This window comes from Trachemys scripta, chromosome 9 (assembly GCF_013100865.1).
Source record: "Trachemys scripta elegans isolate TJP31775 chromosome 9, CAS_Tse_1.0, whole genome shotgun sequence".
Classification (NCBI taxonomy): Eukaryota; Metazoa; Chordata; order Testudines; family Emydidae; genus Trachemys; species Trachemys scripta.
In genome coordinates, this window is record NC_048306.1 from 48553234 (window position 1) to 48568364 (window position 15131).

General features: G+C 46.9%; 1 protein-coding gene across 4 annotated transcripts in view; it reads right to left on the reverse strand.

The window, feature by feature from the left end:
- The window catches only part of THAP4 (THAP domain containing 4), an 87842-nt gene that overhangs the window by 33342 nt on the left and 39369 nt on the right, over window positions 1-15131 (reverse strand). For all 4 annotated transcript variants that reach the window (XM_034780905.1, XM_034780906.1, XM_034780904.1 and 1 more), the window contains one exon: window positions 14801-14904. In XM_034780905.1, coding sequence (XP_034636796.1) covers window positions 14801-14904 — 104 coding nt within the window. The remainder of the gene's footprint in view (window positions 1-14800; window positions 14905-15131) is intronic.

A 15131-nucleotide genomic window follows, 5' to 3' on the forward strand; every position in this document is an offset into this window, starting at 1 on the left:
AAGAGACTGTTGAGCTACTTTACAAACACAATCACCCCCAAAGAATAACACACCTTCAGCATTCTAGGCTAAGTAAATTGGGTTCAGTACATCAGTTTCTCAAGGGCATGCATCCAGGGGAAGTTCTAATGAGCAAGTTTCTTCTTGTGAGCCCCAGCTGTTTACACACAGTATAAAGTAATGATGGATATGTAAAGCCTTTGGCTTAGTAATGCTGTTCTCCATATACAGGATTGTCAAGATTTTGTATGTAGGTTTTAACAAACAGCTTTTAAAAAAAGTAAAAATATTTAGAAATCAATTTTTTCCACAGCCACTCTGAGGAGAATATAAACGTTTTCTTTTTCAGCTTTGGCCCTACCTCTTCTGACAGTTCAGGAATCACTTTGAAATCTCAACTGTTGAAAATGTGTTTTTTAGCTTTTAAAAAACCTGTAAATATCATTCCCCTCCCCCATTTGGTGTGACTCTCGATATAAAATGTTAATTGTGGCCCAGATAGATTAATGACTTGCTGATGCCCTATGGAAAGTTTGACAGTAATTCTCATCTGACATAATTCTGTTCATGGTTTGAGCAAATGAGAAATACAAAAGGTAAAAAAACAGAATCTTTGCTATTTTTGGCTTCTCCAGCCACCTATTTCTCCCCTGAAGTCACAATGCAATAATTTGTGACCTCACAATTAGCTTCTGTCAAAAGGGTTTTGATGTCAAAGTATACAGATTTCAGATGAGAAATAAGTGGCAGTAGTAGGTGAACTAAGGCCTGGTCTACACTATGGGTTTAGGTCGACTTTAGCAGCGTTAAACAGAATTAAGCCTGGACACGTCCACACAACGAGGCCCTTTCTTTCGACTTAAAGGGCCCTTTAAACCGGTTTCTTTACACCACCTCCGACGAGGGGATTAGCGATAAAACCGGCCTTTGCGGGTCGGAATTGGGGGAGTGTGGACGGAATTCGATGTTATTGGCCTCCGGGAGCTATCCCACAGTGCTTCATTGTGACCGCTCTGGACAGCGCTCTCAACTCAGATGCACTGACCAGGTAGACAGGAAAAGACCCGCGAAGGTTTGAATTTCATTTCCTGTTTGCCCAGCGTGGAGAGCACAGGTGACCACGCAGAGCTCATCAGCACAGGTAACCGTCATGGAGTCCTCCCAGGATCGCAAAAGAGCTCCAGCATGGACCGAACGGGAGGTACGAGATCTGCTCGCCATATGGGGAGATGAAGCAGTGATAGCTGAACTCCGTAGCAGTAAAAGAAATGGAAAAGTATTAGAAAAGATCTCCAAGGCCATGAAGGACCGAGGCCATAACAGGGACACACAGCAGTGCCGCGTGAAAATTAAGGAGCTACGGCAAGCCTACCACAAAGCCAGAGAAGCAAACGGAAGGTCCGGGGCAGAGCCGCAAACTTGCCGCTACTACGCGGAGCTGCATGCGATCCTAGGGGGTGCAGCCACCACTACCCCAACCGTGTGCTATGACTCTCTCACTGGAGAAACACACAGGGAAGACGGTTCGGGGAACGAGGAAGATGACGATGGAGGTACTGTAGGTAGCTCACAGCAGCAAGGAAGCGGAGAAACCGGTTTCCCCAACAGCCAGGATATGTTTGTGACCCTGGACCTGGAACCAGTAACCCCCGAACTCACCCAAGACCCTCAGGGCACACAGGAGACCTCTGGTGAGTGTAACTTTGTAAATATTTGTAAACATTACAAAAAAAAAGCAAGCAAGTCTGTTAACGTGTATGGGGATGGAGCGGAAATCCTCCAGGGACATCTCCAGAAAGCTCTCCTGGTTGAAATGGGGTGATTTTATTAAGGGGGACATTCAGAGGCGCCCGTTCCTGCTCTTCTGACCAGAAATGTTCCCCGCTGTTAACCACGCGGTGGGGGGGAGGGGTGAAGTGATCATCCCAGAGAATCGTGTGTGTGTGTGTGTGTGTGGGGGGGTGGTTTACTTGTGTTTGTGCCGCATGTTAACCGGGAAACCGCAGCCCCCTCCTTTTACATTGAAACCCCATTTTAAATGGACAACCCAATTCATCCTTGATATGGGAAATGCGCTGCTGTTTGCAACCTTTCCCGCATGTTAAGAAGGTTAAAAAAGCCAAAACACTGTGGCCTACCATGGCTGCCTGCAAGCCAAAATATGCGACCTTGTAATGAAAGAGTGTACCCATTGTTCCCTAAAATGTGTCTTTTTTAACCACCTCCCCCTTCTCCTCCACCAGCTGCAAATGTTTCTCCTTCGCAGAGGCTCGTGAACATTAGAAAGAGAAAACGTAAGACGAGGGACGAGATGTTCACGGAGCTGCAGATGTCCGCCCAGGCTGATAGAGCACAGCAGAATGCGTGGAGGCAGTCAATGTCGGAGATGAGAAAAGCCCAATATGAACGAGAGGAGAGGTGGCGGGCTGAATCGCGGGAAGAACAGAGCAAGTGGCGGGCTGAAGACGATAGGTGGCGTCAGCTTGCAGACAGACGGCAAGAGGCAATGCTCCGTCTGCTGGAGCATCAAAGTGATATGCTCGAGCGTATGGCTGAGTTGCAGGAAAGGCAGCAGGAGCAGAGACCGCCGCTACAGCCCCTGTGTAACCAACAGCCCTCCTCCCCAAGTTCCATAGCCTCCTCACCCAGACGCCCAAGAACACGGTGGGGGGGCCTCCGTCCACCCAGTCACTCCACCCCAGATGATCGCCCAAGCATCAGAAGGCTGGCCTTCAATAAGAGTTAAAGTTTTAAAATGCAGTGTGTCCTTTTCCATCCCTCCTCCCCCACCCATCCCAGCTACCTTGGCAATTATCCCCCTACCTCTGTAAGGAACTAATAAAGAATGCATGAATGTGAAAAAACAATGACTTTATTGCCTCTGCAAGCGGGAGGGGAGGGGAGGGTGGGGTGGGGTGGTTGGTTTACAGGGAAGTAGAGTGAACCGGGTCGGGGGGGGGGTTGGAGGGTTCATCAAGGAGAAACAAACAGAAGTTTCACACAGTAGCCTGGCCAGTCACAAAACTCGTTTTCAAAGCTTCTCTGATGCGCACCGCGCCCTGCTGTGCTCCTCTAACCGCCCTGGTGTCTGGCTGCGCGTAATCAGCGGCCAGGCGAGTTGCCTCAACCTCCCACCCCGCCATAAAGGTCTCCCCCTTACTCTCACAGATATTGTGGAGCGCACAGCAAGCAGCAATAACAATGGGGATATTCTTTTCGCTGAGGTCTGAGCGAGTCAGTAAGCTGCGCCAGCGCGCTTTTAAACGTCCAAATGCACATTCCACCACCATTCGGCACTTGCTCAGCCTGTAGTTGAACAGGTCCTGACTCCTGTCCAGGCTGCCTGTGTATGGCTTCATGAGCCATGGCATTAAGGGGTAGGCTGGGTCCCCAAGGATCACGATAGGCATTTCAACATCCCCAATGGTCACTTTCTGGTCCGGGAAGAAAGTCCCTTCCTCCAGCTTTCGAAACAGAGCAGAGTTCCTGAAGATGCGAGCATCATGTACCTTTCCCGGCCATCCCACGTTGATGTTGGTGAAACGTCCCTTGTGATCCACCAGGGCTTGCAGCAGCATTGAAAAGTACCCCTTGCGGTTTACGTAGTCGGTGGCTTGGTGCTCCGGTGACAAGATAGGGATATGGGTTCCGTCTATGGCCCCGCCACAGTTTGGGAATCCCATTTCAGCAAAACCATCCACTATTGACTGCACGTTGCCCAGAGTCACTACCCTTGCTATCACCAGGTCTTTCATTGCCCTGGCAAATTGGATCACAGCAGCCCCCACCGTAGATTTGCCCACTCCAAATTGATTCCCGACTGACCGGTAGCTGTCTGGCGTTGCAAGCTTCCACAGGGCTATCGCCACTCGCTTCTCAACTGTGAGGGCTGCTCTCATCTTGGTATCCTGGCGTTTCAGGGCAGGGGAAAGCAAGTCACAAAGTTCCATGAAAGTGGCCTTACGCATGCGAAAGTTTCGCAGCCACTGGGAATCGTCCCATACCTGCAGCACGATGCGATCCCACCAGTCTGTGCTTGTTTCCCGGGCCCAGAATCGGCGTTCCACGGTATCAACCTGCCCCAGTGACACCATGATTTCCACATTGCTGGGGCCTGTGCCTTGTGAGAGGTCTATGTCCATGTCAATTTCCTCATCACTCTCGTCGCCGCGCTGCAATCGCCTCCTCGCCTGGTCCGGGTTTCGCCTTGGCATGTTCTGGCTCTGCATATACTCCAGGACAATGCACGTGGTGTTCATAGTGCTCATAATTGCCGCGGTGATCTGAGCGGGCTCCATGATCCCAGTGCTAGCTATGGCGCCTGGTCAGAAAAAAGGCGCGAAAGTAGTATCTGATGGACCAGGAGAAGGAGGGCGGGAGGGAGGGAGGGAGGGAGGGCTGAGTGACGACATGGCGTACAGGTACAGGAACAGGGAGAAACACAAACAACTGTCACACAGAATGGTCCCCCCAAAGATTAAACTGGAAACCCTGGGCTTAGCAGGCCGTTGATTTCACGGAGGAAGGGGAAGCAAATGAACACAGAACAAATCTATTTTTTACATCTTAAGGTGGCAGCCGACGCTGCAGCATGAGTGACAGCCATACCAGTACGATGACGATGGGTACCAATCATAATATACCATCATCTGCCAAAAGGCAAGGGGCTGCTGCTGTGTAGCAATGCAGCCCCACGTCTGCCAGCCCCACGTCCGCCAGCACCCAGCATCGCCCTCGGCCTCTTCTGGGTGCTTAGCAGACAATATTGGGCAATTGGCAGAAAATAGTATATTATGACTGGTAACCGTCATCATCAAAACAGTAGCATGTCTGCCCAGGTGGCCATGATTGACAACCATACCAGTATGACGATGATGGATACCAGTCATAATATACCATCGCCTGGAAGGGGCTGGTGCAATGCAGCACTACGGCTGCCAGCCCCACGGCTATCACTCATGCTACACCGTCTACCGCCAAAAGGCAGTTAGCAGCTGCTGCTGTGTAGCAATGCAGTCCCACGTCTGCCGGCACCCAGAGGACATATGGTGACGGTGAGCTCAGCTGAGCTGAGCGGGCTCCATGCTTGCCGTGGTATGTTGTCTGCACAGGTAACCCAGGTAAAAAGGCGCGAATCTATTGTCTGCCGTTGCTGTGACGAGGGGGGAGGGGCCTGACGACATGTACCCAGAACCGCCCGCGACACTGTTTTGCATCATCCGGGCATTGGGATCTCAACCCAGAATTCAAAGAAAAGGCGCGAACCGCTTCTCGGCTCGAGCTGTGGCGCAAACGTAGTATCTGACGGCCTAGGGGAAGGAGGGAGGGGGGCCGAGTGACGACATGGCGTACAGGCACAGGGAATTAAAATAAAGAACGGTGGCTGTGCATCAGGGAGAGACACAAACAACTGTCACAGACTGGTCCCCCCCAAAGATTAAACTGAAAACCCTGGGTTTAGCAGGCCGTTGATTTGACGGAGGGAGGGGGAAGCAAATGAATACAGAGAAAATCTATTTTTTTACATCTTAAGACGACGGTGCAGCGTGACTGATAGCCCTCGGCATCTTTCTGGGTGCTTGGCAGCAAATACGGGGCGGTGTATGACGATGGTCTTCAGGCCTATTGCATGAGCTGCTGCTCAGGGAAGACTCTGCTAACGTGCGATGACCCGACTTGTAATAGGCCGGCTAACAGTCATAATACACCATTTACTGCCAAAAGGCAAGCCCCACGGCTGCCAGCACCCAGATCGCCGATGAAGGCTACCAGTCTACTGCACCGTCTACCGCCAAAAGGCAGTTAGCAGCTGCTGCTGTGTAGCAATGCAGTCCCACGTCTGCCAGCACCAAGAGGACATATGGTGACGGTGAGCTCAGCTGTGCTGAGCGGGCTCCATGTTGTCTGCACAGGTAACCCAGGTAACCCAGGTAAAAAGGCGCGAATCTATTGTCTGCCGTTGCTGTGACGGGGGAGGGAGGGGCCTGACGACATGTACCCAGAACCGCCCGCGACACTGTTTTGCATCATCCGGGCATTGGGATCTCAACCCAGAATTCCAAGGTGCGGCGGAGACTGCGGGAACTGTGGGATAGCTGTGGGATAGCTACCCATAGTGCAATGCTCCGGAAGTCGACGCTAGCCTCGTACTGTGGACGCGGTCTGCCGACTAGAGCACCTAGAGCATTTTATTGTGTGGACATACACAATCGGCTGTATACAACCGATTTCAATAAAACCGGCTTCTATAAATTCGAACTAATTTCGTAGTGTAGACATACCCTAAGAAGGCTCTACTAATCAAAAGAAGCAGAAAAAATAATGATGTATCAGCAGCACTATTAAACAGAACATTTGTCAGGACTGAGACCTGTACAACCTTTAGAATTGTGGAGTCATTGAAGTGCTGATGATAGTCAGCTGTATGTCTCCTTTTCAACACAGTTAGTACAGTGTCATCACTCCCCGAGTGACTGACCAAGTTGGTGGGGATTGAAATGTTGAAGGTGATTCACTGTACATAAGTGATGCTTCCAAGCTAGAAGAAGCATCTGGAGGAATAAGCAAGAGTAAGATCTATGCTGTCAACTGAGGATGAATGCCCTCACCAAAATGGCTCACAGATTTGGGACTATTGCTACCTCAGGGCTCTCTGCAAAGGTGACAATGATAGAGCAGACAGGCTCCACACTGGCAATGAGAGGGTTAATGAGAGCATGTGGACCAATTGGTCCAACCCTACTACACTTGCAGCAGGTATCAGGCATGGAGAGGGAAGTTAAAAGGAGAAGACGTAGGCCCATTCAGGGCAGAATAGAAAGGAGTGTAGTGCTCTCCTTCTCCTGATATGAGAGATGCCTGGTTGTAGCCCAGAGACTGGGCTAGCTTGCCAGTTGGACAAGGGATGACCAGACCCTGAGGGACCAGCTGAAGTACTGACTGTTTGCAAACAAGCCCTGAATAGAAGGGTGGTGTCTTGTGAAAGCACAGCTACATCGAACCTTGGAAGAGACAGCAACCTACCAGAAAAGGCCCACGGCTGGGTGAGTTGTGCCCTGATAGGCCACAAGGGAGTGCTACAGAGACAAACCTGGTCACAAGGACTGCAGTGACTTTTATCCTTTGTATCTAGCTAGGAAACTGCAACTGCTCCTCTCTACTGCAGACCTAGTAACAGTCATCAAGTTAAAAAAGTATGGATTGGATGAATGGACTATAAGGTGGATAGAAAGCTGGCTAGATTGTTGGGCTCAATGGGTAGTGATCAATGGCTTGATATCTAGTTGGCAACTGGTATCAAGCAGAATGCCTCGGGGGTCGGTCCTGGGGCCGGTTTTGTTCAACATCTTTATTAATGATCTAGATGATGGGATTAATTGCACCCTCAGCAAGTTTGCAGATGACACTCAGCTGTGGGGGAGGTAGATATGCAGGAGGGTAGGGATAGGGTTCAGAGAGACCTAGACAAATTAGAGGACTGGGCCAAAAGAAATCTGATGAGGATCAGCAAGGACAAGTGCCGAGTCCTGCACTTAGGAAGGAAGAATCCCATGTACCGCTACAAGCTGGGGACCAACTGGCTAAGCAGCAGTTCTGCAGAAAAGGACCTGGGGATTACAGTGGATGAGAAGCTGGATATGAGTCAGCAGTGTGCCCTTGTTACCAAGAAGGGCAACAGCATATTGGGCTCTATTAGTAGGAGCATTGCCAGCAGATCAAGGGAAGTGATTATTCCCTTCTATTTGGCACTGGTGAGGCCACACCTGGAGTATTGCGTCCAGTTTTGGTCCCCCCACTACAGAAGGGATGTGGACAAATTGGAGAGAGTCCAGCGGAGGGCAACGAAAATGATTAGGGGGCTGGGATACATGACTTACGAGGAGAGGCTGAGGGAACTGGGGTTATTTAGTCTGCAGAAGAGAAGAGTGAGGGGGGATTTGATAGAAGCCTTCAACTAGTTGAAGGGGGGTTCCAAAGAGGATGGAGCTAGACTGTTCTCAGTGGTGACAGATGACAGAACAAGAAGCAATGGTCTCAAGTTGAAGTGGGGGAGGTCTAGGTTGGATATTAGGAAACACTATTTCACTAGGAGAGTCGTGAAGCACTGGAATAGGTTACCTAGGGAAGTGGTGGAATCTCCATCCTTAGAGGTTTTTATGGCCTGGCTTGACAAAGCCCTGGCTGGGATGATTTAGTTAGTGTTGGTCCTACTTTGAGCAGGGGATTGGACTAGATGATCTCCTGAGGTCTCTTCCAACCCTACGATTATTCTATGATTCTATGACCTATGCCTTAGTCAGCTTTCTGCAAAACTACAATAATGAGCTGTACTTAGGACCACTTCTATAACAGAAGCTCTAGCTGGTACAGAATTTAGCCGCCAGCCTCTTGAGTGGAATAAACAGCCAAAAGAATACAATGCTCACACTTGTCTTTGCACTGAGCTTCTGTTTGTTTCCAGGTGAAAGTCAAGGTGTTGGTGATCATTTTAAAACTCTGAATGGTCTGGGAGCCAAGTACCTGAGGAACCATCTCTTGCCTTAGACCCCAACACGTCAATAAGAGTCTCTCAGCTGATTTTAACTTTCAGAGCTTGGGACTGAACTCTTGTGAACTCTCTTAACGGGTTTGTACAACTCTACCACGGAATAGGAATTCCTCACTTCTGGAATTCCTATTCCTTGGCAGAGTTGTACAAACTTCAGGGAATGAAGTAAGACACTTATTTTATTCATCTGTATGCCAATTTCCCCCCTCCCCTCCTGACAATATGGCTACCAATATTTCAGCCAGCAGCAGCGATTGAGTAGTTCTACCTATTTTATTTCAAAATTTTGTAAGCGCTCAGGTGCCATGATGATAAGAGCTCTATAAATCACTAAGAATAAAGAAATCAGATAACTAGAAAGATGACAGCAGCTCTTAAATATCGGCACCGGGGAGATAATTCATAAGAATGGCCACACTGGCTTAGACCAATGGTCTCCCTAGCCCAGTATGTCATCCAACAGTGATTAATGCCAGATGCTTAAGAGGGAGTGAACAGAACAGGGCAATTATTGAGTGATCCATCCCTTGTCATCCGGTCTCACCTTGTAGCAGTCAGAGGTCTAGGGACACCCAGAGCATTGGGTTGAGTCCCTGACCATCTTGGTTATTAACCATGGATGGTATTATCCACCATGAACTTATCTAATTCTTTTTTGAACTCAGTTATACTTCTGGCCTTCATAACATCCTCTGGCAACAAGTTCCACAGGGTGACTGTGCATTGTGTGAAGAAGTACTTCCTTATGTGGTGGGTTTCTTTGGTGTTTTCCACCCTGCAAGGATGTTAAATTTAATTACATTATGGTTGCTATTACTCAGCGGTTCTGCTATATTCACCTCTTAGACCAGATCCTTAGGACTAAATCAAGAATTGCCTCTCCCCAGGACTACCTGATCCATGAAGCAGTCATTAATGGTTTCTAGAAATTGTTGTTGGGTTTTCTTTTTTGTAGCCTCTGTAATCTCCCCAAGCATTTCCCAATCACAGTCACCATCCTACTGCCATACTCTTATAGTATGGAATTTCTATCCATAGAGTTTCTATGGTACTGTTTGATTCATTTAAGATTTTTACTATACTTTTATCTGCTTTCTTTCATACTCCCCTGACAGCATGACTTACTCTGTCATTTCTATATATTTTGTATCCTGTATATTACCGTGTCCCATTGATTATCATTGTTCCAAGTTTCTGTGAAGCCTATTATTCTCAATATTCTCATTTAATACTAGGCACTCAAGTTCACTCACCTTAGTATTTAGACTTCTCTCATTTGTATATAAGCACTTATAAAATCTGTCAATATTTAGTTTGTCTGCCTTCATGTGATGTAATTGAATGGGATTCTTTCATCTGACTCACTCTCTCTCTTCTGCTCCTACTTGTACTTTATCAACTTCTAGCCTCTCCTCTTTACTAGGCTATACAGTATCCCCTTTAATAAATCATCCCCTAAGGGATGTGTCTGTCTGAACTGTGTGTTCCTCCACACCTGTCGGCTTTCTCCCAGCCCTTAGTTTTAAAAACTCCTCTAAACTTTTTAATTTGATGTGATAGCCAAGGCCAGTCTTTCAGACACTGGTCTCCATTTTTGCAGGCCCGAACAATTATGGGTACAATTTTGTGCATGCAAATCAGACTACACACACTAGGACCCAGACTGTGTCTGCGCAAATTTAGGCCCACAGTTATTTGCAACTGCAATTTTTATGCCAGCATTAAGGTGTGATCAGTTAAAGCCAGGCTGCAGGTTTGATCCTTAAAGTCCAGAATAAAATAGCACTGTGTTTGCTGTAGTCAGAGGTGGTCAGTGAGTATTATCAATACTTAACACCTTTTTCTCTAGCTACATCCAATCTCAAACATTTTAGATACTGAAGTAATTAAACTTTAATATTCAATAGCTCACAGTAAAATACATGCAAGACTGGATTGGTACCTTTTATTATTTTTGGACAGTTTTTAGGTTTGCTTCTTGCTGTTACTCTGCAACTGCGACTTCACAAATAGCAGTTAGGGCTCCTGCTGTGCCCTCAATATGCCAGCACTAACTCCAGCAGTGTAAGCTTCCTCACAGCAGTGTCCTATTAACTCCAGCTCTAGGGCTTTGGCAGAGAGTTCCCTCACAGCACAGCCCAAGTCACAGTACCATATATCCTGCAGTCTAAGCTTCCTCACACAGCAGGGCCAGCTATCACTCTGGCAGTTCCAAGCCTCCTTGCTGTAGTGCCTGGCCTATGACATAAGAGATCTCAGTGGTTTGAGCTTTGTTCCCTAGTCAGTTTCTGCTCTGGTCTCATGCTTTGGGTATACCTTCTTTGTACTGTTATACCAATGATCCACACTCAGGTTAGTCAAGCCTGGATGTGAGCAGCCACACTGCAAAGCCAGACCCCTATTACTGGGTCCTCCCTGGTGCTGTACTCATGGTGCTGTGGCTAGGACTTCTGGGGGCACATCTCTTAGTTCTTTGTGCTGTAGTGAGCTGAACTGCTCTATGATTCTTTCCCAGCGAATTGTGGGAGAACTTGCCTTTCTCAGAGTTCCCCCAGGCACTCAGAAGGAAAGCACTGGAGAACTAAGAGCGCCCAAGTGATTTAGCTTGTGTCCACACTGCAAAGTGGCAGATTACTAGGCCAAGTTGAACCTGTGCTCTAACCCATACCCCGCCCCGCCAGGCCAGTTAGCCTGGCGTGAAAGCACCACTAAAGTTGAATGAGAGGGTTGTATGTGTAGATGGGAAGGGGGTTAGGGCCAACACCGGAGTAAGAGCCTGGGAACTCTGCAGTGAAGACAGACCCTAACTGAGCATGGCAGCAAAGTGCAGAGCTAGGCACTGTACTGAAGAATTATTTCCCAGGACTGCTTGTCCTCTTTCTGTTTACTGTTCCTTCTAATCTCCTTTAATCTGAGATGTGAAGCATAGGTAAGGCTCTGACAGAATAAATGACCTGTGAATAGTGCCCCCACCCGTGGTATTCAGCAATTGGGACTTTTCCTGCCAAATACCCACACAGACAACTGAAGCCACAACTTCCCAAAATGTTTGTTACTGCAAACCTATTAGAACAGCCAGAGGAACCGTAAGGGCAAACTTTTTCCTGCTTTGTCACACTCTTCAAGTCATAGGGGAGGCTGCTTGTTATCTGTCTTATACAGAACACAGAGGAACAGAGACAGGATTGTGCAGCAGCTAAATGTTTAATTAGCTGGTGGCAACAGCTAATTTCTTTTGTTTTCTTTATCAGGGTGAAAGGGCTTAAGGGTACCGCACAGGAAGAAATTCCCAAGTGCGCCTTCCTGGGTTCTCAAAGGGGTTTTTGCACTTGGGTGGTGGCAGCATCTACCCATCCAAGGTCAGAAAAAAGCTGTAACCTTGGGAGTTTAATACAAGCCTGAAGCGGCCAGTATTCATTTTTAAAATCCTTGCAGGACCCCAACTTCTACACTCAAAGTGCCAGCGGGGGGAATCAACCTTAACGATGTGTCTTAAGTATGATCCTTAAAATATAGGTAGATTGCACAGATCCTACAAAATGGGTCCATGTTTTAACTTTCTGGTGGTATAACTGCATAGTAACTGTTCCTCAACACTGTTTCAAGCATAGACAGGGCCTTACATTCATTTTGGAGCCAGAGTTTCCCTAAAAAACCATTTCCCCAAGTAACATAATGCCTTTATCTGGAAAAATCATTTGCATTAAACATTTTACTGTCTGTGGTTCTGATTTGGTGAGAGCACCAAAGATGGCACTGAAGAGCCAAGGAACATTTACAGTGGTTCCCAAACTATAAGCTCCAGTCACATGATGCTGGTTTTTCTTTTTCCTCCTTCCTAGGTGTTTCTACAGGCATTCAGTCTCCTCATTGCACTAGTAATGTATAATGTGTAGGAGGGAAAGGAAGCTGGCAATATCTTCACCCCCTCTTGTTCACAGTCACACAATCTCTCAACTAAACTGTGGTCCACACCATAACACTGCATCCCATATTCTTCATAGAGATATTATGATATGATTATGGCATAACTATGATGTATTTTATACAAGACAAGTCATGTGAGATATCATTGAAAAAGTTATGATTTAGTGAATATAATTACCCTATTCGTATGCATGTATCATTTTGGTATCTGAAGTTAGGAATATTGTCTATGTATCTATTACAAATGCATTTACACCTGGGAAACGCCCACTAGGCAAAATGGCTGGCTGGAAATGCAATCAATGGACCATTAGGGAGAACAATGGGTCCTAGAAGAAGCTAATCTCCCACCCCGGAGCCTTCCCAGGGAGCCTTCCTGAGGACACTACAAACATGGCTGTTATGACACTATGGGGGCATGTGACCACATGGTACTGGACTCCATCTTGGAATACCAGTGTTTTTCCACTGAAAGATGTGGGAACCAAGCTTGGAGAAAAAGGGTTCACACCATATGCAAAAGCTTTTAAGGCAGGGGAGTGACATTTTGGTTCTTCACTGACTCCCCACCTAAAGAAGATTCTTGGAAACACCTGAGGAACAAGGACTGAACTGGGGGTGGAGGGGAGTGCTGGACCCAGGCTAGGGGGGTTTCTAGCCTGTGAAAGGGATACCTGGGGTTTTAAGCTGCAAGCAAGTGCAGCTTGCCCCTTAAGAGCAGGCAGCTGGCTTAAATCATCATTTAGGGTGAGAATTTGCTACTCATATCCAATCTTTTTAGTATATTAAGCTTAGATTGCATTTTTGTTTACTTGCCAGGTAACTTGCTGCTTTGATCTGTTTGCTATCCCCTATAATCACTTAAAATCTTATAATCACTTAAAATCTACCTTTTGTAGTTAATAAATTTATTTTTGTTTTGTTTAAAACCAGTGTGTGTGGGAGTCATAACTTGAGGCAGAAAGTTGTGTATATTCCTCTCCATATTGAGAGAGGGGGTGAATTTCATGAGCTTACGATGTACAGTTCCCTGTGCAGCACAAGACGGTATAATTTTGGATTTACCCTCCAGAGGGGGCTGTGCACTTGAGTAGCTGGGCAGTTCCTTAGCTGAAGCCTTCCCATGCAGAGCTGATCTCAGCATCTGTATGTAGCTGCAGCTGGATGTGTCCCTACTTGCATGTGTGCTGGTAGGGGCTTGAGGGCCTGTCATAGCAGTAAAGTGTAAAGGTAGCCCAGACTTGTGGGTCAGGGTCAGTGGTACCCCAGTTCCAGATGGCACAACCCTGATCTAGATTCATTAGATGCAAGCTCCCAGGGGAAACCCATCACAACACTGATCTAGGTTTATTAGATGCAAGGTCACTTTGGAAAATGTTGGTTTTTGTTTTTAAATGTAGCTAGTGTTCTATGTATATTGTTTGTGTGCATGTCTCTGTGGGTCTGATCCAAAGCCCACTGAAGTCGAGAGAGAATCCTATTGACACATAATGGGCATGATCCGAAGCCCATTGGAAAATTTCATAAATACAGAACCAGGGCTCATTCAGGGACTTCCACAACTCCCAGTTGTCCCACATGAGAGTTGTTTGTTTGTCCAGGTACATAATTTGGCCCATCCCAGTACCAAAATGTATTAATTGAAAGTAAACTAAAGTTTCACAGCTTTATTTGAGGAGCAATGAAGGGAATAGTCTACCGAGGATTGGAACCCTAAAGCCCAAGTGAAAGAGAGCAGAACCTGAAATGAAAAAGTTGTGGATCACAAACAAAGCACTTAGACTTCTCTACAGAGTGCCAGTGCAGCTCTACTAAACACCCTAAGGAAATCTGGTGCCAATATGTCTCATTTGTGTACTCTGACATCACAGAGACCAGCAATAAAAAAAAACAAAACTAATTCTAGGTCCACTCAGCTCTTACAATTTCAAGGCAGATGCACTGACTATCATGCATTTTATGATGTTGGGGTCTCAGTTTCAAAACAGACCCTGTCTGCTCTGCCTGGAGATCAAAGATTCCAGGGCCATTTTTCTCACAGTAGGGATATGCCTCAGTGGCAGAAGTTCCTCTGCCTTATTGATGTCCTAAAAGCAACGGGAAAAAATAAATACCGTCTGAAGACTACAGAGGAAATGAGAGAGGAAAGAGACTGAAGTATTTCTGTGAACATCTTAAAGTTTGTGTGTGGATTTTTTTGTTTGTTTGATTAAAAGGATGTTTTTCAATGCATCTCCTTAACTGGCCGTCTCTGGGGCGATGCGATGTTGGGCAGGTACTCATCACAGCTAACTGAATGGTTGTGTCAAACCCCAGGACACTCACCTGCTCCACATGGGGCTTCTTGGCAAAGGAGATCCTGGCTATAGAGTGAGAAGCTATAGACAGCTCCTGTCCGTTCACCTCTCCTTCCTCCACCTCCACAAGACCTGGAGTGAGAAGGGATATTATTAACATCATTATAAGCTACAAAAGGCTAACTATACTGCAACCACACATGTAGGTCTGTATAAGTGTACACAGCTCTTCCTATTGGCATCTACCAGTGCAAACAGCCTAGTTAACAATTTGAAAGAGAAACGGGCAAACCTAGTGCTCCCTGCCTACATGATATAATCACCTGCCAGGATATGCTGTGCCATTACTCATAGTGGAA